The 23,850-nt window shown below is 42.1% G+C and overlaps 1 protein-coding gene across 1 annotated transcript in view; it reads left to right on the top strand.

Annotated features, from left to right (window-relative positions):
- Window positions 1-791: 791 nt before the first annotated feature.
- UTRN (utrophin) overlaps window positions 792-23,850 on the top strand; it is a 580,690-nt gene continuing 557,631 nt past the window's right edge. Inside the window, exons 1-2 of the mRNA XM_064360600.1 lie at window positions 792-1,286; window positions 6,862-7,032. Of these exons, the coding sequence (XP_064216670.1) occupies window positions 6,954-7,032 (79 nt within the window). The 5' untranslated portion in view covers window positions 792-1,286; window positions 6,862-6,953. The remainder of the gene's footprint in view (window positions 1,287-6,861; window positions 7,033-23,850) is intronic.

Below are 23,850 nucleotides of genomic sequence, written 5' to 3'. Positions count from 1 at the left end.
AAAACTTTTTTTAATATTAAAAACTACATTAGGGAAATAATGAAAAATAAATATACAGTTGGAACTAGGGTAAAAAAAAAATCAGCAACGTCAGCAAACAGATGGGGTGAGTTGGAAGGCAGACTGGGATTTATCTCTTAAAAAAAAAAATCACCCTAATTAGAGACCTGCTTTGCCTAGGGGTACGTGACTCACATTTTCGGATAATCTGAATAAGGGGAATTGTGTCTGCACGAGGCATCCTTTCTGACTTCGGGCTCCGGACTCCCGGCTCCCGGCTCCCGACTCCCGACACGCACGGTTACTTCTGGAGCGCGCGCCCCAGGCCAGCGGAGCGCGGAGCCGGGCTGCTGCGGGCTGGGAGGGCGCGCAGGGCCGGCGCTGATTGACGGGGCTCGCGGTCAGGTGATCGGGGGAGCCAAGTTCCCGACGCGGTGCCCGCGGTGACCGCCGAGGCCCGGCCGACGCTGACCCGGGAGCGTAGTGGGGCTGATCTCCCGGAACAAAGTTGCTGGGCCGGCGGCGGCGGAGCGAGAGCGCCGAAGGGTGAGCCGGGGCGCTGCAGAGGCTTGGGCCGGCGAGGTGGCACGGCTCGGCCCTTCCTTCTCGGCAGAGCGGACCCCTGGCTGCCCCGAGCGAGCCGCTTCCTGGGGGGTGGGGGCGACGACGTGGGACCCAGCGGTCCTGCGCCCCACCCTCCCTCCTCCTCCTGCGCTCCGCTCCAACAAAGGGGCAGGCCGGCAGCGGGAAGAAGGAGGGGGAGGAGGAGCCGCCGGAGGAGCGAGCCGCTCTCGCGCACAAAGTTGTGGAGTCGCCTTTCCTCAGAGGAGGGGAGCAGCAGCCGCAGCCGGCCCCGGGCTTTCTCCCGCCGAGGGGCGAGGAGGAGCCTCTGGCTCCAGAAGCCGATTGGGGAATCACAGGGAGCGGCACCCCCCTTCTTTTGGATCATTTCTGCAGACGGAAAACTCTCTAGCGTTTGGCAAACTTGGTGCCTTCGCGCCCGTTCCAGGTTTGCGCTCTGACTGTTTTGTTTTTGGCGGAACTACCAGGCAGGAAGATTGCACAAGGCAGGGGCGTTTTCACTCGGGTATCAGTTTCTTTTCTTTTTTTTAAATTTCGGATCTTGTCTGTTTCTCCACGTTTTATTTTTTTTAAAAATACATCGCACCACTAAACTCACACTTTCACACCCCCCCGCGATTACTCCGTCCTTAACTCCCAGAGGAGCCCTTGGCCCGCTCGGGGTGCGGCGACGGCCGGCAGGCGAGGCGGCCCGCGGGCAGCAGGTAAGCCCATGCATTATTGAAGCCTCGGGCTGGTAATGTGACTACAGCCTCCGCGGGAATGGGGCGGGGGCCGGGACGAGGATGGATCTTTCTGCGGTTCTTCCGCCTGGGATCGGCGTCTCTAGCTCCTTCCCAAGTCTCAGAGTCGAAGATGAGAGTAACTTTTGCGTGCCCTTTCCTCGGGCACGAGGAATGCCGGAGAGAGAGAATACCGGAGGCGTGGAGAGCTCGGGCGTGGAGGTCCTTGGGATCTGTACTAGTTATGAACAACCCAAACTTCTCCGACCGGCTTGGTGCTGCCTCCCTGCTCCTCTAATCCTCCTCCCCGCCGGGGTGCCGGGGTCGCCCTCCGTGCATCGCGCAGTGCAGGGCGCTGGGCCAGTGATCTGCAGGAGGGGACGTGGCCTCTTAGGAGAGTCTGTCACAGACACCCGGGCCTGGGGAAGGCGGGGCGCCGGCGGTGTCCACAGGAGAGGGTGGGCAGAGGGTGGCTGTGTGGTCGGCGGCCAGCAGAGCGCTTCCTAGCCAGCCGCCCGGCGGGGAACGTGCTCGACCTCTGGGTGGCTGCTGCTCCCAAGGGTGGGGCTCCAGAGAGTGTGGCGCGATCACCAAGCTCCCTGCCAGCGGCCCTGGAGAGGCTGAGGGGACAGGAGGAGGGGGGCGCCCCATTGGAGTGTAGTCCTGTGCAGTCGCCGGCTCTCCTCTTCCGGACTCTGGGCATCTCTTACTGCAGCTGACAAGGTAATTCATGTCCCCCTTTGGCCCGGGGTCCGAGGCTCTGGTTGCTCAAGGCCACTTACAAACCAACAAAGCACCAATTGATGGCTGTGCGACTTTTAGATGGCAGGTTGTTCAAAGGGATTTTTTTCCCCCAAGCCCCATATTACGAAAGGGACTCATTCCAGTGCATTTTTTAGGAAGGAGGAAGAAAACGTTGCCCGACTTCCAAGAGAGCCGTGGGACCCGCACTTTGTTTTACAATGAACTGGAGAGCCCGGGTTCTAACTCTATGGCCGGGCTCTCTGAGATGTCCCGAGGAGGGCCTCCTCTTTCCCAGCCTTCAGGTCACCTGGATCACCAGGGCCTCGCGGGCCAGTTCCCCATACTACGCTTGGGAGGGTCAGTGCACCGGTGGTCGCCGCGGCCAGAGTGCACAGAACGTGGGGGAGGCCAATTCCGTAGTCTAAGCCGGCGTTCCCGGCCTCCCGGCTTGGCGGCAGCGGCCACATCCATTCCTTTGTAACTTGCACCGGCCTCAGGAAGTCTATCCGGGCCCTCTCGGTTTGTTGGCGATGGGCGTGGGAGATGCAGCCTGCGGATAGCTCAGGGTCAGAGGAGAGCTGGAGGAATGAGAAGCTTGTGGGTACTTCTGCGGTGACCGCCAGGGTTGACGTGGAGCCATTCCCCACCGCTTTTACCAGTCTTTATGGGACCGATGAGACAAGTCTTTAACTCTCCTTTGGGTGTTTACCTAAAATTTATTGCCCCTGTAAACAGTATTAATCACAGTAGTATTAACCTTCCCTGGAGCGCTTCCGAGTGTGAGTGGCAGTTCTTGGCACTCACCGTTTTCTTTGACTGTGTTTCAAGCAGAGCAGCAAACTCTTACCCGCTTGGCTTCCTTTTCTGCTATCCCGAGCATTCCTAGGTTTTGGTTCCTAGAGTAAATTAATGAATAGTTTTTACATTTACATAGCATTTCTGTCATAATGCACACTGTTGGGTATTTAGTGCTAAATATATATAATATAGTACAAAATAAAACTTATATATGTATATTCATTGTGTAATTCCTAAAATCTAAAAAATAAAAACACTAGTTTTTCCTTTAAGGCTATCACCTTATGTTTATTTCACATACTTTTGCCTTGTGGTCCATGTGACAGCCAGAAACGTTCTGAAGGGACAGTAAGTGAATGTAGACTCGACTGGATTGGTTTCAGTGAGAAACATCTGGCTAAACTTTACAGAATATCATTTTGATGGAAGAGAAATCTAGGACAGAGGTAACAATAAATTGCATTTGTATAGGGCCTAAAGCTTCTAAAGCAACATCTCATTCATTGATTCTCAGTTCCTCATCTAGCCTTGTGTGAAGATGGTGTTCCCTCCCTTTTATAGGTGTGGAAGAGGGAGGGTCACATTGGGATACATTGTGGTGTAACTTTGATTCTGTCCCCTGACAACCAAAGATGCTGAATTTGGCAATTAGAAGGAGTCATCCTTCGCCTTAAGTTTACTCAAATTCCTCTGGCCATTAATGGCAACAAGTAATCTCAGTGGCTATCACTGTTTAAATAGCTGTTTGTTATTCTTCTTTCTCCCTATTTTCCCCTGTCCTCTAATTGCCTTTTCTGCTGTATCTTTGCAGCCTGTAAGTGATTTTCATTATCAAGAAGAGAAAAAATTTGAAAAATTACCTAAAGGAGAGTGGCAAGTGAAACATTATAGTGAAGAAGTATTACTGGTCATGTGCAAATGGAATAAAGTAGTGTGTAAACAGTTTTCTTTTCTCTTTTATGGATGAATAAAGGCTTTGGGAAGCCTAGAAGTGGAGATCTTAGCTAAAACCAGTTGTGAAGAAAAACATTAGACTTACTGCTCCAAAGGGATATGCTGTAGATCTTTCCAGGAGAGAGAATTTTTCCTTGGGCAAACTTAATTTTCCATAATAAAATTTTATAGACATTCTTCTGAACAAAGTTTTTGGTCCTTGAATATAATAAAATACATTTAAGAATTTAGGAAATCTTTTGTAGTTATGAACTTGAATGCAAGAATGTAATCACATAATAATTCATAAAGTTTTAGCGGTAGTAGAGCCTATAAAAAATGAAAAAAGTTTTTTAGACTCTCATAAAATTTGTCAGATTGATGATCCAATCCTGTATATCCAACTCTTTCTCTTTCTCTCTCTCTCTTTTTTTTTTTGGTGAGACAGAGTCTCACTCAATCAGTCGCCAAGCTGGAGTGCAGTGGCACGATCTCGGCTCACTGCAACCTCCATCTCCTGATCGGGTAATCAAGTGATTACCCTGCCTTAGCCTCCTGAGTAGCTGGGAGTACAGGTGTTTGCCACCATGCCCAGCTAATTTTCTTTATTTTTAGTGGAGACGGGGTTTCGCCATGTTGGCCAGGCTGGTCTCGAACTCCTGAGCTCAGGTGATCCACCTGCCTTGGCCACCTAAAACGTTGGGATTATAGGTGTGAACCACCGTGCCCAGCCTAGTTTTCCCACTTATTTTACAATATTTACTGCATCTTTCTCTCTGTCTGTGTGTATGTGTATATATACATCTACATACATATATCAACATAAATATATATGTATCAATTTCGACAGATATATACTATTGTGTTTGAATTTAGACTGAAGATACCATCATACTTCATTGCTAAATATTTCACGACATATCTCTTACAATCAAAGACATTCTCCTGCAACAATACCATTAACTAATATTAAAGAAATTTAACATGGATACCAAATTCAGATATTTCAAATGATCTTCAAAATGTTTTATTTTATTTTATTTTATTTTGAGATGGAGTCTCACTCTGTTGCCAGGCTGGAGTACAATGGCATGATCTTGGGTCACTGCAACCTCTGCCTCCTGGGTTCAAATGATTCTCCTGCCTCAGCTTCCCGTGTAGCTGGGATTACAAGTGCCTACCACCACACCTGGCTAATTTTTACATTTTTAGTGGAGACTGGGTTTCACTGTGTTGGCCAGGCTGGTCTTGAACGCCTGACCTTGTGATCTGCCCGCCTCGGCCTCCCAAAGTGCTGGGATTACAAGTGTGAGCCACCATGCCCAGCCAAAATATTTGAAAATTCTGACTTCAATCAAAATTACATTTGGTTGGCCGAGCGCAATGGCTCATGCCTGTAATCCCAGCACTTTGGGAGGCCGAGGCGGGCGCATCACAAGGTGAAGAGATTGACACCATCCTGGCCAACACGGTGAAACCCTGTCTTTACTAAAAATACAAAAAAATTAGCGGGGTGTGGTGGCACGCGCCTATGGTCCTAGCTCCTTGGGAGGCTGAGGCGGAAGAATCGCTTGAACCCAGGAGGCGGAGGTTGCAGTGAGCCGAGATTGCGCCACTGCACTCCAGCCTGGTGACAGAGCAAGACTCCGTCTCAAAAAAAAAAAAAAAAAAAGAAGAAAAAAATTACATTTGGTTGTCATGTCTATTTAGTTTCCTTTAAATCACAAAGTTCCCTTTCTCCCAGGCAATTTTGGTTTTCAGGACATTACCAGTTTTGAAGAGACCAGGCCATTTGTTTTGAAAACTAGCCACAGTCTAGATTTGTCTGCTCATGATAAGTTTCACATTAAATATCTGGACAAGGGTATTGTGTAGATGATGTGGTGATTTTCCACTGAATTGCATGATGCCCCATGATTGGCTATGTGAATTTTGATCACTTGCTTAAGGTTAGACATTTTTCTGCAACATCTTACTATGAAAAAAATCTCAAATATACAGAAGAGTTGAAAGAAATTTTCATATACCCATGGCCTAGGTTTCTTAATTAGCATTTTGCTATGTTCTGCCATAGTCTTCACTGGTGCCTCACATATTACTCTGGTCCACCTAGAAGCCATGATGATCTTTTAAAAAGGCCAATCTGATCATTTTGGTTCCCTCCTTCAAACCATCTACTGGCTCCGCGTTGCTCTCCAGATAAAGACAAAAACCCTTGACCTGGTCTCCAAGGTCCTGCCCTTGGTCCTGTCTAGCTTCCTCACCTGGTTCAACAGGTGCACTTGTCTCTTGGTTGTCTTCTCTCCAGAAACACTGGCTTGTGCTCCACTCTTTGACTGCTCCATGATTCTTTCTGCCACATGGGAAGCTCTTACCTTTTCTCTTTCTATTTCCCTTTTTGGCCAATTAAATTCTTGTCATCTTTAAAGCCTTGGCTCAAATGTCTCTTCAAGAAAGCCTTCTCTAATTGCCCAGGGCAGGTCAGATTCCTCTGCTGTATGCTCTTAGTACTCTATGCTTCTCCTTTGTATGATTTATAGTCTATCAGTATTGTAATGAAGTAATTCATTATATAATTAATTGCTTAGTGTGTGTAAGCTCCATAATGGCAGAAGCTGTGTCTCATGTTAATCATCATAACCCCAGGCCAGGCTTGGTGGCTCACACCTGTAATCCTAGCACTTTAAGAGGCTGATGCGAGTGTATCACCTGAGATCAGGAGTTCAAGACCAACTTGACCAACATGGTGAAACCTATCTCAAGTAAACATACAAAATTAGCCGGGCGTGGTGGTGCATGCCTGTAATCCCAGCTACTCTGGAGGCTGAGGCAAAAGAATCATTTAAACACAGAAGGTAGAGGTTGCAGTGAGCTGAGATCATGCCATTGCACTCCAGCCTGGGCAATAAGAGCGAAACTCTGTCTTAAAAAATAAAATAAAATAAGAGAGTCATAACCTCATTGCTGGCTCAGTGCTTTATACATGGTAGTCAATAAATATTTGGTGAATGAATAGTTACTATGAATAACTGTATATAAAAGATACAAACATATTTTTTCAAGTCGGTACTTTTCTTTTTAGGTATTGATGTCAAGCTGAACCATCGTGGGAAGTTGAAAGTCTTAAAAAGAGAACTTGGTAAAGTTTTTGGATTATCTTGAAACTCAGGCAAGATGGCCAAGTATGGAGAACATGAAGCCAGCCCTGACAATGGGCAGAACGAATTCAGTGATATCATTAAGTCCAGATCTGGTGAGTAAAGGAAGCTCAAGATGGTTACGGATTTTTATGTACTGAGAAAACATAATGTTTCTTGGATTGATTTGCATTGCTCTTGCAAGAACTTCTTGGAGGTGAAGTTCTTTTGAGAAACTGAATTCTGACAAATGACTATAATTCTGGAAAAGGGATATGTAAAAGGCATAATATCCCTAAGTGTCCTCTCCTTTCTCAACCCAATTTTGTGTCACTGTATGTTGATTAGCATTGCTTAGTGAAACTGGTGCTTGTAGCTAAAGGTTGTTCATTTGGAAGACTACTCCATTACAATAAAATTCAACTGAGCATTTTTCTTTCTATTTTCTGGAAATCGAAGGGATTATATGCTTAATGTAGAAAGTGTCACAGTTTCTGGGAGGAAGGATCCTTTCACAGTTTGATTTCATTACCATATATCCTCACCCCCATCCCTGTTGGTAGCCATTGATAGGCCAACAGGTGTCCTACCCTGAAGCTTCCTATGAGCCTTCTCAAGGTAAAGTTTTCACCTAGGTAATCTAATAAACCAGACTCAAGACAGATTCACAGTTTTCACATGAACAGTTAAATTGGGGTCCTCAGGATACCACCCCCTCCTCCAATCTTTTTATGTAACTGAGTGCTTTTTGACTCTGGCTGTATGGATGAATCAACTGGGGAGTTTTAAAAAACGCAGATGCATTGGCTCCATTCCAGACCCGTTGAATAAAAAATTCTGTATTTTTAAAAAGCTTCAAATATGATTCTGAGACAAACTCAAAGGGGAGATATTTTTGAACAGGCAGAGCACTTCTCAGTTTTGAAAATTACACAGAACTCCACCCTGAGTGTGTGTGAACACTATACTTAAGCAACTTTGAAAAGTTACTTTGAGGTGTAAAATTATATCCAGTGTCACTTTAAAGACAAAAAAGGAACCCAAAGCCTGGTTTTGCTGTGTGAACCATTTTTATATTATGTTAGGAGCTTATTTCTTATGTGACACTGTAGAAATACACAGTGAAAATAAGATCTAAATGAACTTAGAATACACATTTGCCTCCATGATACCAGTGTTGGCTGATTGGTAGAGATTTTGGTTATTATAGATTTGGCTGTAAATATGTAGCAACTATTGTGTAGCTTGATGGGTCTTTTGAAGGCATAGCTTAATATCTTGTTTTAAAATATGCTTTGAGGATGTTCTATTCCTGTAAAGGTCTTCTTGTTTTAGATGTTTTAGTAGTATAAAGTACTATATAAATGTAAGGGAATATTAATATCTTCTTAAGAGTGTGAGATACATATTCAGATGTATGTAAATAGAGGAAAATGGAAGAGAAACAATTTAATGTCTCCATACTTGTCATTTTCTGTAAATTGTGAGGAGGTATATTCCTAAATAGCTTTCTGAGTCAACCTTCATTCTAGTAAGACTTTTGATAATTATAACTTTTACTTTAGTCATGTCCATAAGGAGTAATTACCTAATTTCAGAAATACTGTGTATATATGATGAACATATAAAGTCACAAACTATTTAAATTTAAAATTGTCATTTAAAAACACTGACGAACCTCAAATACTGCCAGAGAACAATTTGGCAAAAATGATAACATGTTTTTAACACACGCATATCAGTTAACTGAATAATTCTATTTCTAGAGTTTTCCCTAGGCAATACATAAAAAGGTATATTCAAGAAGTTCATCACAGTATCATTTATAATAGAAAACATTGTAAACACCATGAAAATCTAATTTTAGGAATTGGTTACGTCATTATTTCCCACAGTATTTTGAAAAGACCAAAAGTTCTAGGATTGGTAATGTGTAATTCACAAAGGGGTGTTATGATCGAATAGCTTTAGGAAAGAGTTGTTTAAACCCATTTTGTTTCTTTAACACATCTGAACAGATCATACATGATCTCAGTAGAGCTAACTAAATTAGAGTATATCCATAACATAGAAGATTGAGCATTCATAAAAACTGAAATGGATGTGTGTGTGTGCATGTGTGTGTATGAACATAGAACTGTGTTCTTGGTATAGTAAGTAAACAAGTATGTATTATATGAAGTAATTTATGTGAAAAATATTTTTTTAAAATTAGTGAAGTATACAGTAAATGTTAATAGTGGTCATCTTGGCATTTGAGATTATTTTTATTTAATTTTTTTTTGCTGATTTATATTTTCTAAAGCTCTTCAATGAACCCACATTACTAAGTTCTTATATTTTTAAAGGCTATCAAATTGCTTAGGCTGTTTTGATGCCAAGGTTGTGACTATTACTTTTTTTGTGGTGTCATCTACTTCAAAACACATTGAAAACTTAGCTGTTGCATAGCTCAGATATGAATCACATTCTTTTGGCTGAATTATGTTGCAAAAGCCAGTAGATAAATTTGGATGTGAATAGGCCTATTAGCCCCAATCTGGCTTTCTGGAAGGGACTTTTTGAAAAAATTCTTTTAAGGTAAATGCTTACTATTCAGAGGTAATATTTCATGGTACTCCAAAATTTCCTTTTTTTTTTTTTTTTGTTTTTGAGATCGAGTGGCACTCTGTCACCCAGGCTGAAGTGCAGTGGTGTGACCTCAGCTCACTGCAACCTCTGCCTCCTGGGTTTAAGCAATTCTCTTGCCTCAGCCTCCTGATTAACTGGGACTACAGGCACCCGCCACCATTCCCGGCTAATTTTTTCTATTTGTAGTAGAGACAGGGTTTCACCATATTGGTCAGGCTGACCTTGAACTCCTGACCTCGTGATCTGCCTACCTCGGCCTCTCAAAGTGCTGGGATTACAGGTGTGAGCAACTGCGCCTGGCCAAAAATTTACATATTTTAAGGGATTTTTAGTTTAGATTAAGTCATAGGAATTATCTACATATAATACGTATTTTAAAGATTCTCTGTCTACATGCCAAATTCGTTGCTTTCCTATTTTTTTTTAAAGGGAATACTTTCCTACAGGAACATTTTGATCCTCGTCTGCTCTTCCAGGTTTCTTTTTTTGGGGGAAATTGGATGAGAGTGAGGGGATGGAGAATGTGGTTTCTGATCTCCAGATCCTTGAGTTTCGACTGTCCAAAAGCCTGGCACAATAAAACTGGCATAATAAAAATGTGTATGCATTTTGTGTTAAATTATTGGGATTATTTTTATTGCCCTCAGTATTAGTTTGTTTCATGCTATGCGTGAGCTTTTTAAAAATTTTTATCATTTTAAAGCCATTTCTACCATCTAAACAGAAATAGAAAGTTATCAAGGGTAGGTAATGAAGTAGTTTCATGAATACAAAAGCCATATATTATTTATGGTTGCATTATACTTGCCTTGGGTTTGGGTGAGTTTTAGAAAGGAACTAGAAAGAATTCGATCTCTAATGATCAAGGATTTGGTGTTGGGTAAAAATAGACTTATCTTTCTCTAACTTAAAGGCACATATGCCAAGTTCATCATCAAGAACTGTATTAATAACAGCCTTTATTAGTGCACTTCAGAAAGCTCAACCAGTTAGTAAATATTTTGAGACAATAGGGCAAGAATAAAAAAATTTTTTTTTTTTTTTGAGACGGAGTCTCACACTGTTGCCAGGCTGGAGTGCAACGGTGCAATCTCGGCTCACTGCAACCTCCGCCTTCTGGGTTCAAGCAAGGAATAAGAATTTTTTAAAAGAGAAATTTATTGCCAGTATAGTATGTGATGCAGAAATTTCTGCTTGGAATATTTCAAACATGAAATAATAAAATGGTTTGGGATGCATATATGATCAAAGAATATCCTCACTGCTATTTCATTCAAAATTAACATACATTAAACCTAGCAGCCTAGAATAAGTCATCTTTTTCTGTTGCTCTCGGTGTTGTGGTTTTAGTCCAGAGCCGGTAGAAAAGAGTAGACCTCAGGGAAAGGAGAGTGTGTCAGCTGGCTCCAAGTGGAGTTCTTGACAGTTTGTGATTATAGACTCTCAGCTGGGAAAGAACTATTTGATGAATGAAATAGTCGGGCCAGGCTTCACTTTTTTGGATAATTCAAAGTGTTCTTTAAGAGACTTTGGGCTGGAAGCCTGCCTGTAACAATGTTATCATTTCTTCCTTCGCATTTTCTCTTCTTGTCTAATCCTAGGATCTCATTGTTGAGGGAACCTTAGAGACCCTATAACCCAGCCATGCCTGTGATGTGCTCACCCAGTCTCTGTTTGCACACCTCCAATGACGGCGTCTCATTGGTGATGATCATGAGGAAGATAATTCTAGAAACTTATGCTTGTTGAACACATTCTGTGTGCAGACGTGGTGCTAACAGTTTAATCCTCACAACCCACCATTTTGCAGATGATAAATGTGGGCTGTACTGAAGTGATTTGCTGCCCTGGCCTTCTTTCTATTCTCCAAAGGCCCAGTGTGTCTGCCGCAGGGCCTTTGCACATCTCTCTTCTCCTGTTTTTGCCTGGCTGGTTCCTTCTTGTCATTTAAACCTAGGCCTAATGTCACTTCTTCGGAGAGATCTTCCTTGCTGACTTTAGAAAGTAGCTCTCCCAGGCACTCTTGACTGCATCACTATATTTAAGTTTCTTGTATTGTTTTTACCATGATCTGGTACCTTTTCTCGTATTCTGTGTTCTTTAGTATCCTTCTCACTAGAGCAGGGGTCCCCAGCCTCCAGGCTCTGAACTGGTGCCAGTCTGTTACCTGTTAGGAACCGGAAGGCACAGCAGGACCTGAGGGGGCGCTGAGCAAGCACTACTGCCTGAGCTCCGCCTCCTGTCAGATCAGGGGCAGCATTAGATTCTTATAGGAATGAAAACCCTGTGGTGAACTGCACGTGTGAGGGATCTAGGTTGCATGCTCTTTATGAGAATCTAATGCCTGATGATCTGAGGTAGAGCAGTTTCATCCTGAAACCATCCCCCTCACCCCTTGGAAAAATTGATCTTCCGTGAAACTGGTCCCTGGTACCAAAAAGGTTGGGGACTGCTGCACTATAATTAACTCCACTAGAGCAGGGACCAATACATCCCTGGTACTGAGCCCAGTGCCTGGCTCATAGTAGGTGAGCAATAAATGTCTATTCAACGATAAAGGCTATGGAGTCTGGAAGTGCCAGAGCTGGCATCTGAACTCAGGTGATCTGACTCTAGAAACCTCTATGGAGTGCCCAATCTCCTAACTCATAAAGGATTTTATTCCATTGCTGCTGGCTGACTCTTCTTTATTTTGGACCTAATTCTGTCCCTTACACATTTTGTACTGTATTAATTGTATTTATACAGCTCTTCTGTCTCACATTTTTGTGTGTGTGTTTTGTTTTTTGGTAGTTTTCAGGGGTGGGACCCTCGGCTGTGAGATAGTGCTTCTCTGGACCCCAAGGTATCATCTCAGAGCCCTGCCAGGGGGAAGGCCAATTGTAAGAGACACAGCCTACGGCTTCTGGGCCTGTCACAGCCTTTCCTGATTTTTGGCTCTGGTCTCTGTCATTCTCTGTTGTGTTAGCAAAGGGGAAAATACCGGAGGACAAACAGTCCTTTTGGTGAAAGATAGAGAAATGGATAATGTGTTTCTGACGTGAATTCCTTTTTCTCTTTTCTGCCGACCGCTGCTCAAGGCTTTTAACTGGCTGAAGTGAAAAAAAAAAAAAGGTAGTGGATTTCAGAAGCGCTGACACTTGGCACGGTGTAGGTCCTGGTCTGATGCCCAGATAGGTATCTGTGGTACTGAAAGTGTTGGTTGAGGAGTGTGGGGGAGGGAAGCAAAGAGAGACCAGCGAAATAAAAATAAGACAAATTATTAAATATGAAATATTATACCTGGTTACATTTATCCAAGCCTCCTGAAAATCTGCTATGTTTGCAATAAAATAAACTTGCTTAACAAGATTGAGTTTTATGAAAATTCTGAGAAGAATTACCTTATTTGTTTATCTTTCTGAGGCCTTTCATGAAGAAAGACAGTGGTTAAGTTGTATTTAGGCAGTCATTGGTCTATTTCTTTCTTTTACGTTTAAAGCAGTATCTGTGAGGGGATTTTTCTAAATAGCTCAAGGGACTGTGAAAAATAGTTCATTTTTTGTTTCTCTTGAAGCTTTCCTTGGCTGGAATACCTGTGCTTTGAAGGGAGGTCTTTGAGCAGGTTTGTTTTTTTCCATGAGCCCTGGGGATTTGTGGTGATAGACAGTAACCCTGATGGAAATTCAACTCTGGCAGAGGAGGGCAGCTATTCTTGTCCTGCTTGTAAAAATATTCTCCGTGTCGTTACCTCATTATGCTGAAGTAGTGCAATCATGAGAAAGTTTGTATTAATGTGATTCTCATGACCTGTTACTATGCTTGTGAAACTTTTAGAGGAGATCCATTCACAACCGGAAAAAGTGAATTTGTGAGAGTGATTCTAAGCAAAGAAAGTACATTAATTATATAGATAGAACAGAGAACTCAGTTTTTTTGAGTTCTCTCTTTTTATTGAACCTTATTTGAACCCAGAAGTTTGAACTAGATGCTGATATGATGATTCTCTGGGAACAAGGCAACATGCAAGACTATTTGAACAGTTGTAAATATTAGTTAAAGTTTAATCTAAAGCAATGGAGAAAGGGTACTATGCTTAGGTGGTTTCAGATGCATTGGCTGGATTTTTTTCCTCCCCTTAAATTGTGTGGAGGCATAGACGTTTACTTTGTTATATTTTTATCTTTTTCTGTGCCTTAACTGTTTAATAATAAATCGACTTAATTCAATATTTGAAATATGAGGCAGTATGGGTTCTTAATATTATTTACTCTCGAGATGATTGCTTGTGGACTGAGAAATTGAAACCAGGTCTCAGTCCTTTCACTTTTACTTCCTGTGACCCTGGATTTGCACGTGTCCAGGAAGCAGGTAAAGTTTCCAACATCCACATGGTTCTCCAATCTTTGCATTTGTGCCTTTAAACAACCAAATACCTGAGGTTTATTTATGTCCAGTGGGGCTTTTCTATCAGAAGCACATTCTTTTGGTCCAGTTAATAAGGGAAATGTCTGTGTGTACGCATCTGGCAGCTAAGATCAAGGTTTACGGTGATATAACCACAGCTTCAATTTTATTTTTGATTTTAATTTTTATTTATTTATTTTTTGAGACAGAGTCTCGTACTTTTGCCCGGGCTGGAGTGCAATGGCGTGATCTCGGCTCACTGCAACCTCTGCCTCCCAGGTTCAAACAATTCTCCTGCCTCAGCCTCCCGAGTAGCTGGGATTACAGGCACACACCACCATATCTGGCTAATTTTTTGTATTTTTAGTAGAGACAGGGTTTCACCGTGTTGGCCAGACTGGTCTTGAACTCCTGACCTCATGATCCTCCGGCCTCGGCCTCCCAAAGTGCTGGGATTACAGGTGTGAGCCACTGTGCCTGGCCTCACCTTCAATTTTAAGAAATTAAGTTAAAAAAAAAATACAGATCTGTCTTTCATAGCAGTGGAGCTCAACAACACATACAGCATGAGAGTCACATTTTGTGTGTGAATATTTTCAAATGAGCCTCTTTAGGTAGGTGGACGAGTGGCTACTTACATTCAGTTCAGTCATGTTAACATTTAATTATGAAACACAATCTTTTTTCAAAGTGTAGAGAAAAGCATATAAGGGCATTTCTGATATAGCAGAGGAATCCAATAAACAATATGACTTTGTGTCTCTAAAGTGATACAGCTTTGAAATCAACACATCTATTTAATTTCAAAAGTATGATCTATTTAGATCTTTTTCTTTAATTTCATAGTCTTAATATTTGCAAATTTCTTCAACTCCATTCTCTAATTAAGATTTTGGTATACAATATTTATATGCAAAAGATTTTTGGTGCTGGAAATAACATTTTGAGGTTGATACTAATTGATTTGTTCACTTGCCCCTCAAAGGCTGTGTGTGAGTCATGTTATTTAAAATTGATCCAGTCAATATGTAGATTTATGCACATGCTTGTTTTTGAAAACTGGGCTTTGAGCTTCTCACATATGGAGTTCCTAACTCCAGCTTCGTGTCAGAACCACCCTTCTGGATCCAGACTCAGTTATGTGGGGTGGGGTCCCAGCATCGGAGTTTTAACAAGTTCTGTGGGTTATTCTCTTTAGTGCTCTTATTTATGGACAAGGAAGGCAGGTTTAAAAGTGTTAGAACCAAAGTGAAGGTGATCTGCATTTTAGAGGAGCAAGGAAAGCTGTAGCCAAATGTTTATTATTTCTACTTATAAATGCTTCCCTTTAAATAATTTGAAAAGATAATAGATTTCATGACGTTGGACATTTTTTCTTTAACACTGTATTTTGAAGAGTTTGGGGTGTTGGGTGAGCTTAAAACTGAGGAGAGTGGGTCAGAAGAGTGATGAAACCTGGTGCATTTCTTATTTTGGCCCACTGAACCAGAAGATATACCAATATACCTAGTGCAGACATATTTCTCCACTGAGCTCCTTAGCCATTGCTGCAGTGTATTTAAGGTCTTCTTGCTGTGAGCCTAACGTCACATCTTGAACTCTTTCCCTAGGTAGATAGATCAGCTTAGAGTCCTCTGATCCATTCATTATAAAAACCTATTGTGTATATTTTCTAATACATTATTTCAAAGACAGATTTTTTTTTGAGTCATGGTGGGTAAAAAATCTCATGTTCATCCTCTGTGCTAGTTTTCTTATCTTCTTTAGGGTTAGAGAAATGAACTACATATGTATTAATATTTGCCTCCTTTTTTTTAATTCTAAATAGGTGACATATTTAATATAACTATGCTTGCTTTTGAAATAATTTGCCTACCATTCTTTAAAATGAATGAATTTTAAAGGATGAATAGTGATTTTCATGTGAAAATGAATTAAAGAGTTAAATGACTTATAGACCACCATAGCATGTTCCTTATAGATCTGCAAAAACAGCACAGAAGTCTTGTGATATCTGGATATCCTTGTTTTTTTCTGAGCCGGAGTCTTGCTCTCCCTCTCTTGCCTAGGCTGGAGTGCAGTGGTGCCATCTTGGCTCACTGCAACCTCTGCCTCCTAGGATCAAGTGATTCCCCCACCTCAGCCTCCCAAGTAGCTAGGACTACAGGTGTGCACCACTATGCCCGATTCTTGTATTTTTAGTAGAGATGAGGTTTCACCATGTTGGCCAAGCTGGTCTCGAACTCCTGACCTCAAGTGATCTGCCCACTCAGCCTCCCAAAGTGCTGGAATTACAGGTGTGACCCACTGTGCCTGGCCTCTTGTGATATCCTTATATTCAGTTAACCAAACCAAATCAAGCCAAATAACAAACCCTAAACTCTTATAAATCTTGGGTTATTTGTACATCTTTGGGGCTATTTACCTGTCTTTTGAGCTTTAATCTTTTACCTCTTTGAAGATACAGGAAGGGATCTTTATTTCGTCATTGATAAAATAACCTACAGAGTGACTTGAGATACATAATTGTTTCTTCATATATCATTGTTTGGCATTTGAGATCACATCTAAAAATTTAATGAGACCTGCTCCTCAGGCAGTTTTAAGATTAGAGATCAAAAGGAGCCACTGGAAAGGTGTGAGTGGGCTGGAAAGACTTTCGTGCAGAGATTGGCCATGTTCAAGTGTGGAGTAAGTTGTTTTTTTTTCTTTGAGACGGAATCTTGTTCTGTCGCCCAGCCTGGAGTGTAGTGGTACGATCTTGGCTCACTGCAACCTCTGCCTCCCGGGTTCAAGTGATTCTCCCACCTCAGCCTCCTGAGTAGCTGGGAGTACAGGCACGTGCCCCAGTGTCTGGCTAATTTTTTTTTTCTTTTGCATTTTTAGTAGAGACGGGGTTTCACTGTGTTAGCCAGGATGGTCTCTATCTCCTGACCTCATGGTCTGCCTGCCTCTGCCTCCCAAAGTGCTGGGATTACAGGCGTGAGCCACCGCCTCCAGCCGGGAGTAAGTTTTAATGAAACAGGAGAAAGCCTTTTCAGATTTATTTGAAACTAAGAAACTGCAATACTAAACCAATAAAATCTACCCCCAAGCCAATAGACTTTAAAACAAAATTTGGACCTAAGTTGTATATAACCCATTTCTTAAAGTGAATTGTTATATTGCCAGTTTTGAAATTGTATTATCTTTTAAAATTTAAAATGTAAATATTGACTCAGAGATGGGAGGATGAATCTGAATCTTTTTTAGTGTTAAAGGCTCCTGGACTTACCCCAAAGCCCTGCTTTTGAGGGGCTCATAAATAAAACTATGTGTGTTCTAGTTTACTCTGTTACCCCATCTAGTTCCTTTAGGTGATTAGAAAATGCCATACTACCAAATGTAAAAATGTTTATTTTTGTGTTTTTACACGTAATATTAATGGCCAGTTCTATAATGTTAACATATCAGACCCTTAATTTATATGAACTCTCATTTTGATAGTTTGGATAGAAAAATCAGAGTTGAATTATTTTAACTCTCATGTGCTTTTTCAAGAGTGTAACCTGTTGTAAATGAGAACAGTGTTGGCATTTGCAGATGCTTGCTGTCTGTCTCAGGGCAGTCTTGATGGGCATTCGGTGTCAGACATATCTTATTCTAGGGGCCTTGGCAGATTGCTCAGAGAGGGGAACTCGTGCATATAGGTTTAAGGGAGATATTTAGGGAAGTCTAATATCATCCTACCTTTCATTCTTTTTTTGTTTTTTTTTTTGAGACAGGATTTTTCTCCATTGCCCAGGCTGGAGTACAGTGGCTCAATCTCAGCTCACTGCAACCTTTGCCTCCCAGGTTCAAGTGATTCTCCTGCCTTAGCCTCCCAGGTATCTGGGATGATAGGTCCCTGCCACCATGATTGGCTAATTTTTGTATTTTTAGTAGAAATGGGGTTTCACCATGTTGCTGAGCCTGGTCCTGAACACCTAACCTCAAGTGATTCGTCCTCTTCAGCCTCCCAAATGCTGGGATTATAGGCATGAGCCACCATGCCCAGCTGCCATCCTACTTTTTTTTTTTTTCTCTCTCTCTCTCTCTTTTTTTTTTTTGAGATGGTATCTTGGCTGGAGTGCAGTGGCGTGATCTCGGCTCACTGCAACCTCTACCTCTCAGGTTCAAGCGATTCTCCTGCCTTAGCCTCCCGAGTAGCTGGGATTACAGGCATGCCTCACCATGCCTGGCTAATGTTATATTCTTAGTAGAGATGAGGTTTCTCCATGTTGGTCGGGCTGGTCTCGAACTCCCTACCTCAGGTCATCCGCCGACCTCCGCCTCCCAAAATACTGGGATTACAGGTGTAAGCCACCACATCCAGCCACCATCCTACTTTCTAACAGCACTGCCCCATCCTGCCCCTCACCCCAAAAACCTGTGAAGGAGGCAGAGGGCACCAGGTGAAGACTGCCCATGGTCCTTTTCTTACCTCTGTGATTTTGCTTGTTTTGTGTTCTGGGCTTGATTGTTCTCCTCCCTGTGCCCCCAGTTTTGAAAGCTCCATCTTTGAAACATCAGCATCAGTACCACCAAGCATTCTGCTCTCTCTGCTGTCTCTGTGCCAGAATCAATCTTTCCCACATTTTCACTCTTCATTTCTGTTTTTGGCTCTTCTGGCTTGTGTATGTCTATATCCCTTTTTTCATAGGACTTTCTGATGCCTTTAGCTTACCTTCCACACACAAGGTGCTTAATAAAGACCTGGTATGCCTTTTAATAGTTTTAAAAATTAGACTTGCTTATATACATACCTCATTAATTCAGCAAATAGTTGTTGTTCATTCATTGTTAGATGCTGGGCTCAGAGATAAGCAAGACCCACCTCTGTTCTTAAGATGCTCTCAGGCTAGTTGGGAAGAAAGACATCAGTAGACATCTCCACACAAACCAGGGCAGTGGAAACATGGAGGGAAGAGGATGGGTTCTTGGTTTGATTGGAATGAGGGTAGGTTTGAGTAAGAGAGCATGAAAGAAGAATGGAATTTGAGGTGCGTCTTGAAGGATGTGTAAGAGGCAGCCATGTGGACAATGTGGGAAGAACATTGCAGATTGATGAGAAAAGGGCAAGGCATTTGAAGTCTGTCTCTGGTAGCTGAGTGTGGCTGGGGGTAATGAGGATGATGGGAGAGGCTGAGGTCAGATTTCGAAAGCTCTTTTGAAGTAGGGTTTATTTGATCTTTCTCTGTAAGAAGCCACTACAGGATTTTAGGTGAGTTAATGACTGGCTCAGAACTGTTTTTCAGAAAGATAACTTGGCTGGCAGTAGGAAAGATAAATTTGGAAGATAGCAGAGTTAGGGGGAGGCAGGGAGCAGGCTAGAGTTGTGAAAAAATTGAAGTTAAGGAGTACAAGGACTTGGGGGAAAGGGTTAGTAACAGTATGTGTAAAGCCTCAATGTAAACTTTGCCTTTGTGGGATCTGTTAGTTGGTAACGGTATGTATAAAGCCACAACGTCAACTTCACCTTGGTGGGAATTGTTAGTAACAGTATGTATAAATCCGCAATGTAGGCTAGGCGCAGTGGCTCATGCCTGTAATCCCAGCTGTTTGGGAGGCCAAGGTAGGCAGATCACGAGGTCAGGAAATCAAGACCATCCTGGCTAACACAGTGAAACCCTGTCTCTACTAAAAATACAAAAAAATAGGCGAGTGGGGTGGCATGTACCCGTAGCCCCAGCTACTTGGGAGGCTGAGGCAGGAGAATTGATTGAACCCGGGAGGCAGAGGTTGCAGTGAGCTGAGATCACGCCGCTGCACTTGCACTCCAGCCTGGGTCACAGAGCAAGACTCCGTCTCAAAAAAAAAAAAAAAAAAAAAAAAAAAAAATAGCCTCAATGTAAACTTCACTTTGGTGGGATTTACTTTATGTTTTCAATCAGGTACATAGTTTTTCAAATCGTACTGTAATTCCAGTTTTCAACAGTTTCAGCTATTAGCTTTTCCTCTAGAATTAATTTTCTTAACTTGATCAATTTCTTAACCATTTACAATTACTTCTAGTTATTACTGAAGTTGACTACTGCTGTTTTTCTCACAGTGCCTCTTGGTCAGTTTATATAGGGAACTTCACCTTCAGTTCAGTTGCAATAGGATTTGTATTTTTTCTATATATATTCTGAAAGAAGGGTCATGCTTTAGGAAAAAGTTGATTAAAATGAGAAAAGAGATGGTTATTCATGTCCATGCAGTATAATATAATAGTTCTTTGAAAAAGTAGCAAAGAGAGGTAATATTAATCTCATCTTAAAGTGAAGGTAAAACTCTTGCACAGATAAGAGAAAATCTATATACAAAAAGAGTTTGGAAAACTACTTCAGAGGAACTTTAATTGAAGGGTAGACTAATGTGATGCTGTGAAGATAATGTCATCCTATATGACTAATTTCAGGTTGAACAAATAGGATGGAATAAATGCAAATTTAAAATAAATTAAGAGCAGATGTTGAGAAATATCTTACATTTAGGGAATAATTAGCGGTAGAAAGGCCCTGGAGATCAGTTAATAAAGCTAGGATTCTCAGAAATTATAATAATTCAGGTAACAGATGCTTTTCTTAATGTGATGCTCTGCTGTGGAGGTTTTGGGAATAGAAGAAAGAAGAGGCTGTTATTTTCATACTGTGTGTAAGTTCATCTTTCTTTACATTCAGTGGATAACTAAAATCTAGTATATATATTGGTATTTCAGAAATGGTGGTTCCCTTAACCTTCAAGAAGAAAACAAAAGTTTTCATTTGTAAACTCCTGCAAACATCCCTGGGTTGTCTCTTGGTGGTACCTGAATTTTTGCTTTACTCAGTAAGAGACTTTTGCATAGCACTTTGTTGCCTTGGCTCTACAATATGTTAGGCGTATGGATTGGCACGTGGTGAATTCAAGACACAGTTCCAGTTGTCGACTATCTGTCACCTAGAGAGGGCAGCTACACAGGAATTAAAAAAACAGATTAAACAGGCAGTTACACAGTTGTAAGAGTAAAAACAGCACAGATTGCTGTGTGGGCTCACAGGAGGGGTACCTGATGTCCCAGGGCTTCAGGGAAGGCATCTTGGAAAAGTGGATGTCTAAGCTGAGATCTGAAAGAATGAGTGGGGATGTGGGGAGGCTGTTGGGACAGAGGGAGTCGATGACAAATCAGAGGTTTGGAGGTGAGAACTGCAAGTTTTTCAATATGGCTAAAGCAGGATGCTGGAGAATGAAGCTGAGACCAGTTAATGGAGAGTGTTATAAGCCACCTTTAGGAGTTTGGATTGTATCCTAAGCAGAACGGTGAATCTTTGAAAGGATTTTAAAATTAAAAAATATATATTTATTGTTTTTAAAATCTAAAGTATTCAATCTAAGGAAATATACAGAAAATGATATATCAGATATGCTGGTGCCTTCATTTGAAATATATCAGCTGTTAATATTTTGACTTTTTTTTTTTGAGATGGAGTTTTGCTCTTGTTGCACAGACTGGAGTGCAGTGTCACGATCTCGGCTCACCACAACCTGCACCTCCTGGGTTCAAACAATTCTCGTGCCTTAGCCACCCGAGTAGCTGGGATTTCAGGCATGTACCATTATCCCTGGCTAAGTTTTTTTGGTATTTTTCATAGACACATGGTTTCACCATGTTGGCCAGGCTGGTAATATTTTGACATACTTGATTTAGGCATATTTTAAAGAGCTGATTATGTCAGCATAGATAAATCTTAAAAACAACTTGATTACCAACAAAAATGAGGTTGGACAATGTATTGAATGGTACTGCATATAAAGCTCATATACCTGCAGAAATTACTCTGCAGTGTTTGCGTGTTCATATTATAAATATATAGCAAAATACAAAAATTCTTATGGAAATTATAAACACTAGATTTCTTTAGAGACAGTGGGAGAGGAGGCTCTTCAATTTTGTCTGTAATATTTAATTTCTTGATGAAAATAGAAATAGTATCTTAAACAAATATGAAATAATGCTGATTTGTGAACTGGGTGATGATTGTCTTAAGCCCAGTTCCTTGGAAATAGAAGTTGAGACCGGGATTTGTGTGTACGTGAGAACAATTCCTATTAATGAAAGGAATGAGGGAAGAAGAACTGGGCCAGGGAAAAGCTGAACTGTAGTTAAGATAGCAGGGCCACCATTGGATCCATAGGGAACGCTGGTGCTGGGAGGGCCCTTCAGAGGTTTCTCAACTTAAAGCAATGTTGTTGAGCCTTGGGACCCTTGCCTTGACCGGTAGGTTTTAGGCTGACCCTGGGAAGGAGGTGAGGTGAAAATTTGGGCAAGGCGACTTGGCCAAGGGCAGTTCCTGGAGGGATGCTCAGCTATGAGCCCTTGGCTGCTAGGGGAATGAATTTGTGCATTGCTTTGCCTGAAAGGCAGATTCACTACAGTCATGGAACTTGTACTATTTTTATTTTGTCTATTATTGTCTGTTTGTGTGTCTAAAAATTATGAAATATTAAATAAAAAAAGGTTCCAATTTCTAGGAGCAGTACTCCCCACACCCTACACACACCACAAACTGTAGCTGTAATATCAGGTTACTTTCCTTTTTTTTTGTTGAGAAGGAGTCTCACTCTGTCACCCAGGCTGGAGTGCAGTGGTATGATCTCAGCTCACTGCAACCTCCACCTCCGGAGTTCAAGCCATTCTCGTGCCTCAGCCTTTGGAGTAGCTGGGATTACAGGCACACACCACCATGCCTGACTAACTTTTGTATTTTTAGTAGAGATGGGGTTTCGCCATGTTGGCCAGGCTGGTCTCGGACTTCTGACCTCAAGTGATCTGCCCACCTCAGCCTCCCAAAGTGCTGGGATTACAGGCATGAGCCACCGTACCCAGCCCATACCTCCTGTTTTATTTTCCCTTTTCTCTGTGTTTTTGGTTACTCAAGATGCCCTCCTCTCTCCCACTTCTGGTTTAGGAAGGCATTGCTGCCTAAAAGTTGTGAGCAGAGGGCTGATCTGATCAGATTTGCTTTTCTGAGTGATGCTGTAGATGCCACGTGGGGCATGGATGCTGTGGGGTAGGTGCTGGATGAGGCAAAGCTGGGGTTCTGGAGGACCTTTGGGTGGCTGTCACTGTCAGAGGGTAAGAGTTATTGAAGCCAAAACTGAGGTTGAGAGAGCTGGGAAGGAGGAGAGGGGAGAGTGTGGAAGCTTTAGGTAGGAGGTAGACCTGATAGGACATGCTGGTGGTCTTCCAATGATGGGTAGTGGATGTGATGGAGAGAGAAGCCTGGTTTTTTACTTCAACACTGGCAAATGAAGCCTTTCTTTCTAGGTTTTGTGGGGAGGGCAGTGCATAAGGGGATAGTAAGTGAAGTTCTAGATCGAGTTTTGAGGTGCCCAGAGATAGCTGGGAAAAATATATAATATATATATTTCTCTTACATGTATGAGAGTGGCTTGGGCTGGGGTATGCCCTTGAAAACTGGCAGCTGGAGTCTTAGGTACTTTCCTCAGTTATTTTTTGAGTTCTTTTCAAGATATTGTTAAAAACTCAAGAGGCTGGGCACGGTGTCTCATGCCTGGAATCCCAGCATTTTCAAAGGCCGAGGCGGGCAGATGACCTGAGGTCACGAGTTCTAGACCAGCCTGGCCAACATGGTAAAACCCTGTCTCTACTACAAATACAAAAAATAAATTAAAATTAGCTGGGCATGGGGTTACATGCCTGTAGTCCCAGCTACACGGGAGGCTGAGGCACTGGGTGACAGAGTGCGACTCTGTCACAAAGAACTGTTGCATATTTTATTTCTCTTTGTATTTTCTGAGATATTTGACTGACCATAGAATGAGCATCTGGATGGTAGCTGATGGCAGTGGAAGATGAAGAATTAAGAAGTGGTTTTTGATTTGTAATATTTTAAAGTAGATATTATTAGTTA

Source organism: Aotus nancymaae, unplaced genomic scaffold, assembly GCF_030222135.1.
Source record: "Aotus nancymaae isolate 86718 unplaced genomic scaffold, 86718_ANA_hifiasm-v0.15.2.pri h1tg000040l, whole genome shotgun sequence".
Taxonomy (NCBI): Eukaryota; Metazoa; Chordata; class Mammalia; order Primates; family Aotidae; genus Aotus; species Aotus nancymaae.
This window is presented reverse-complemented; position numbering and strand designations above follow the sequence as displayed.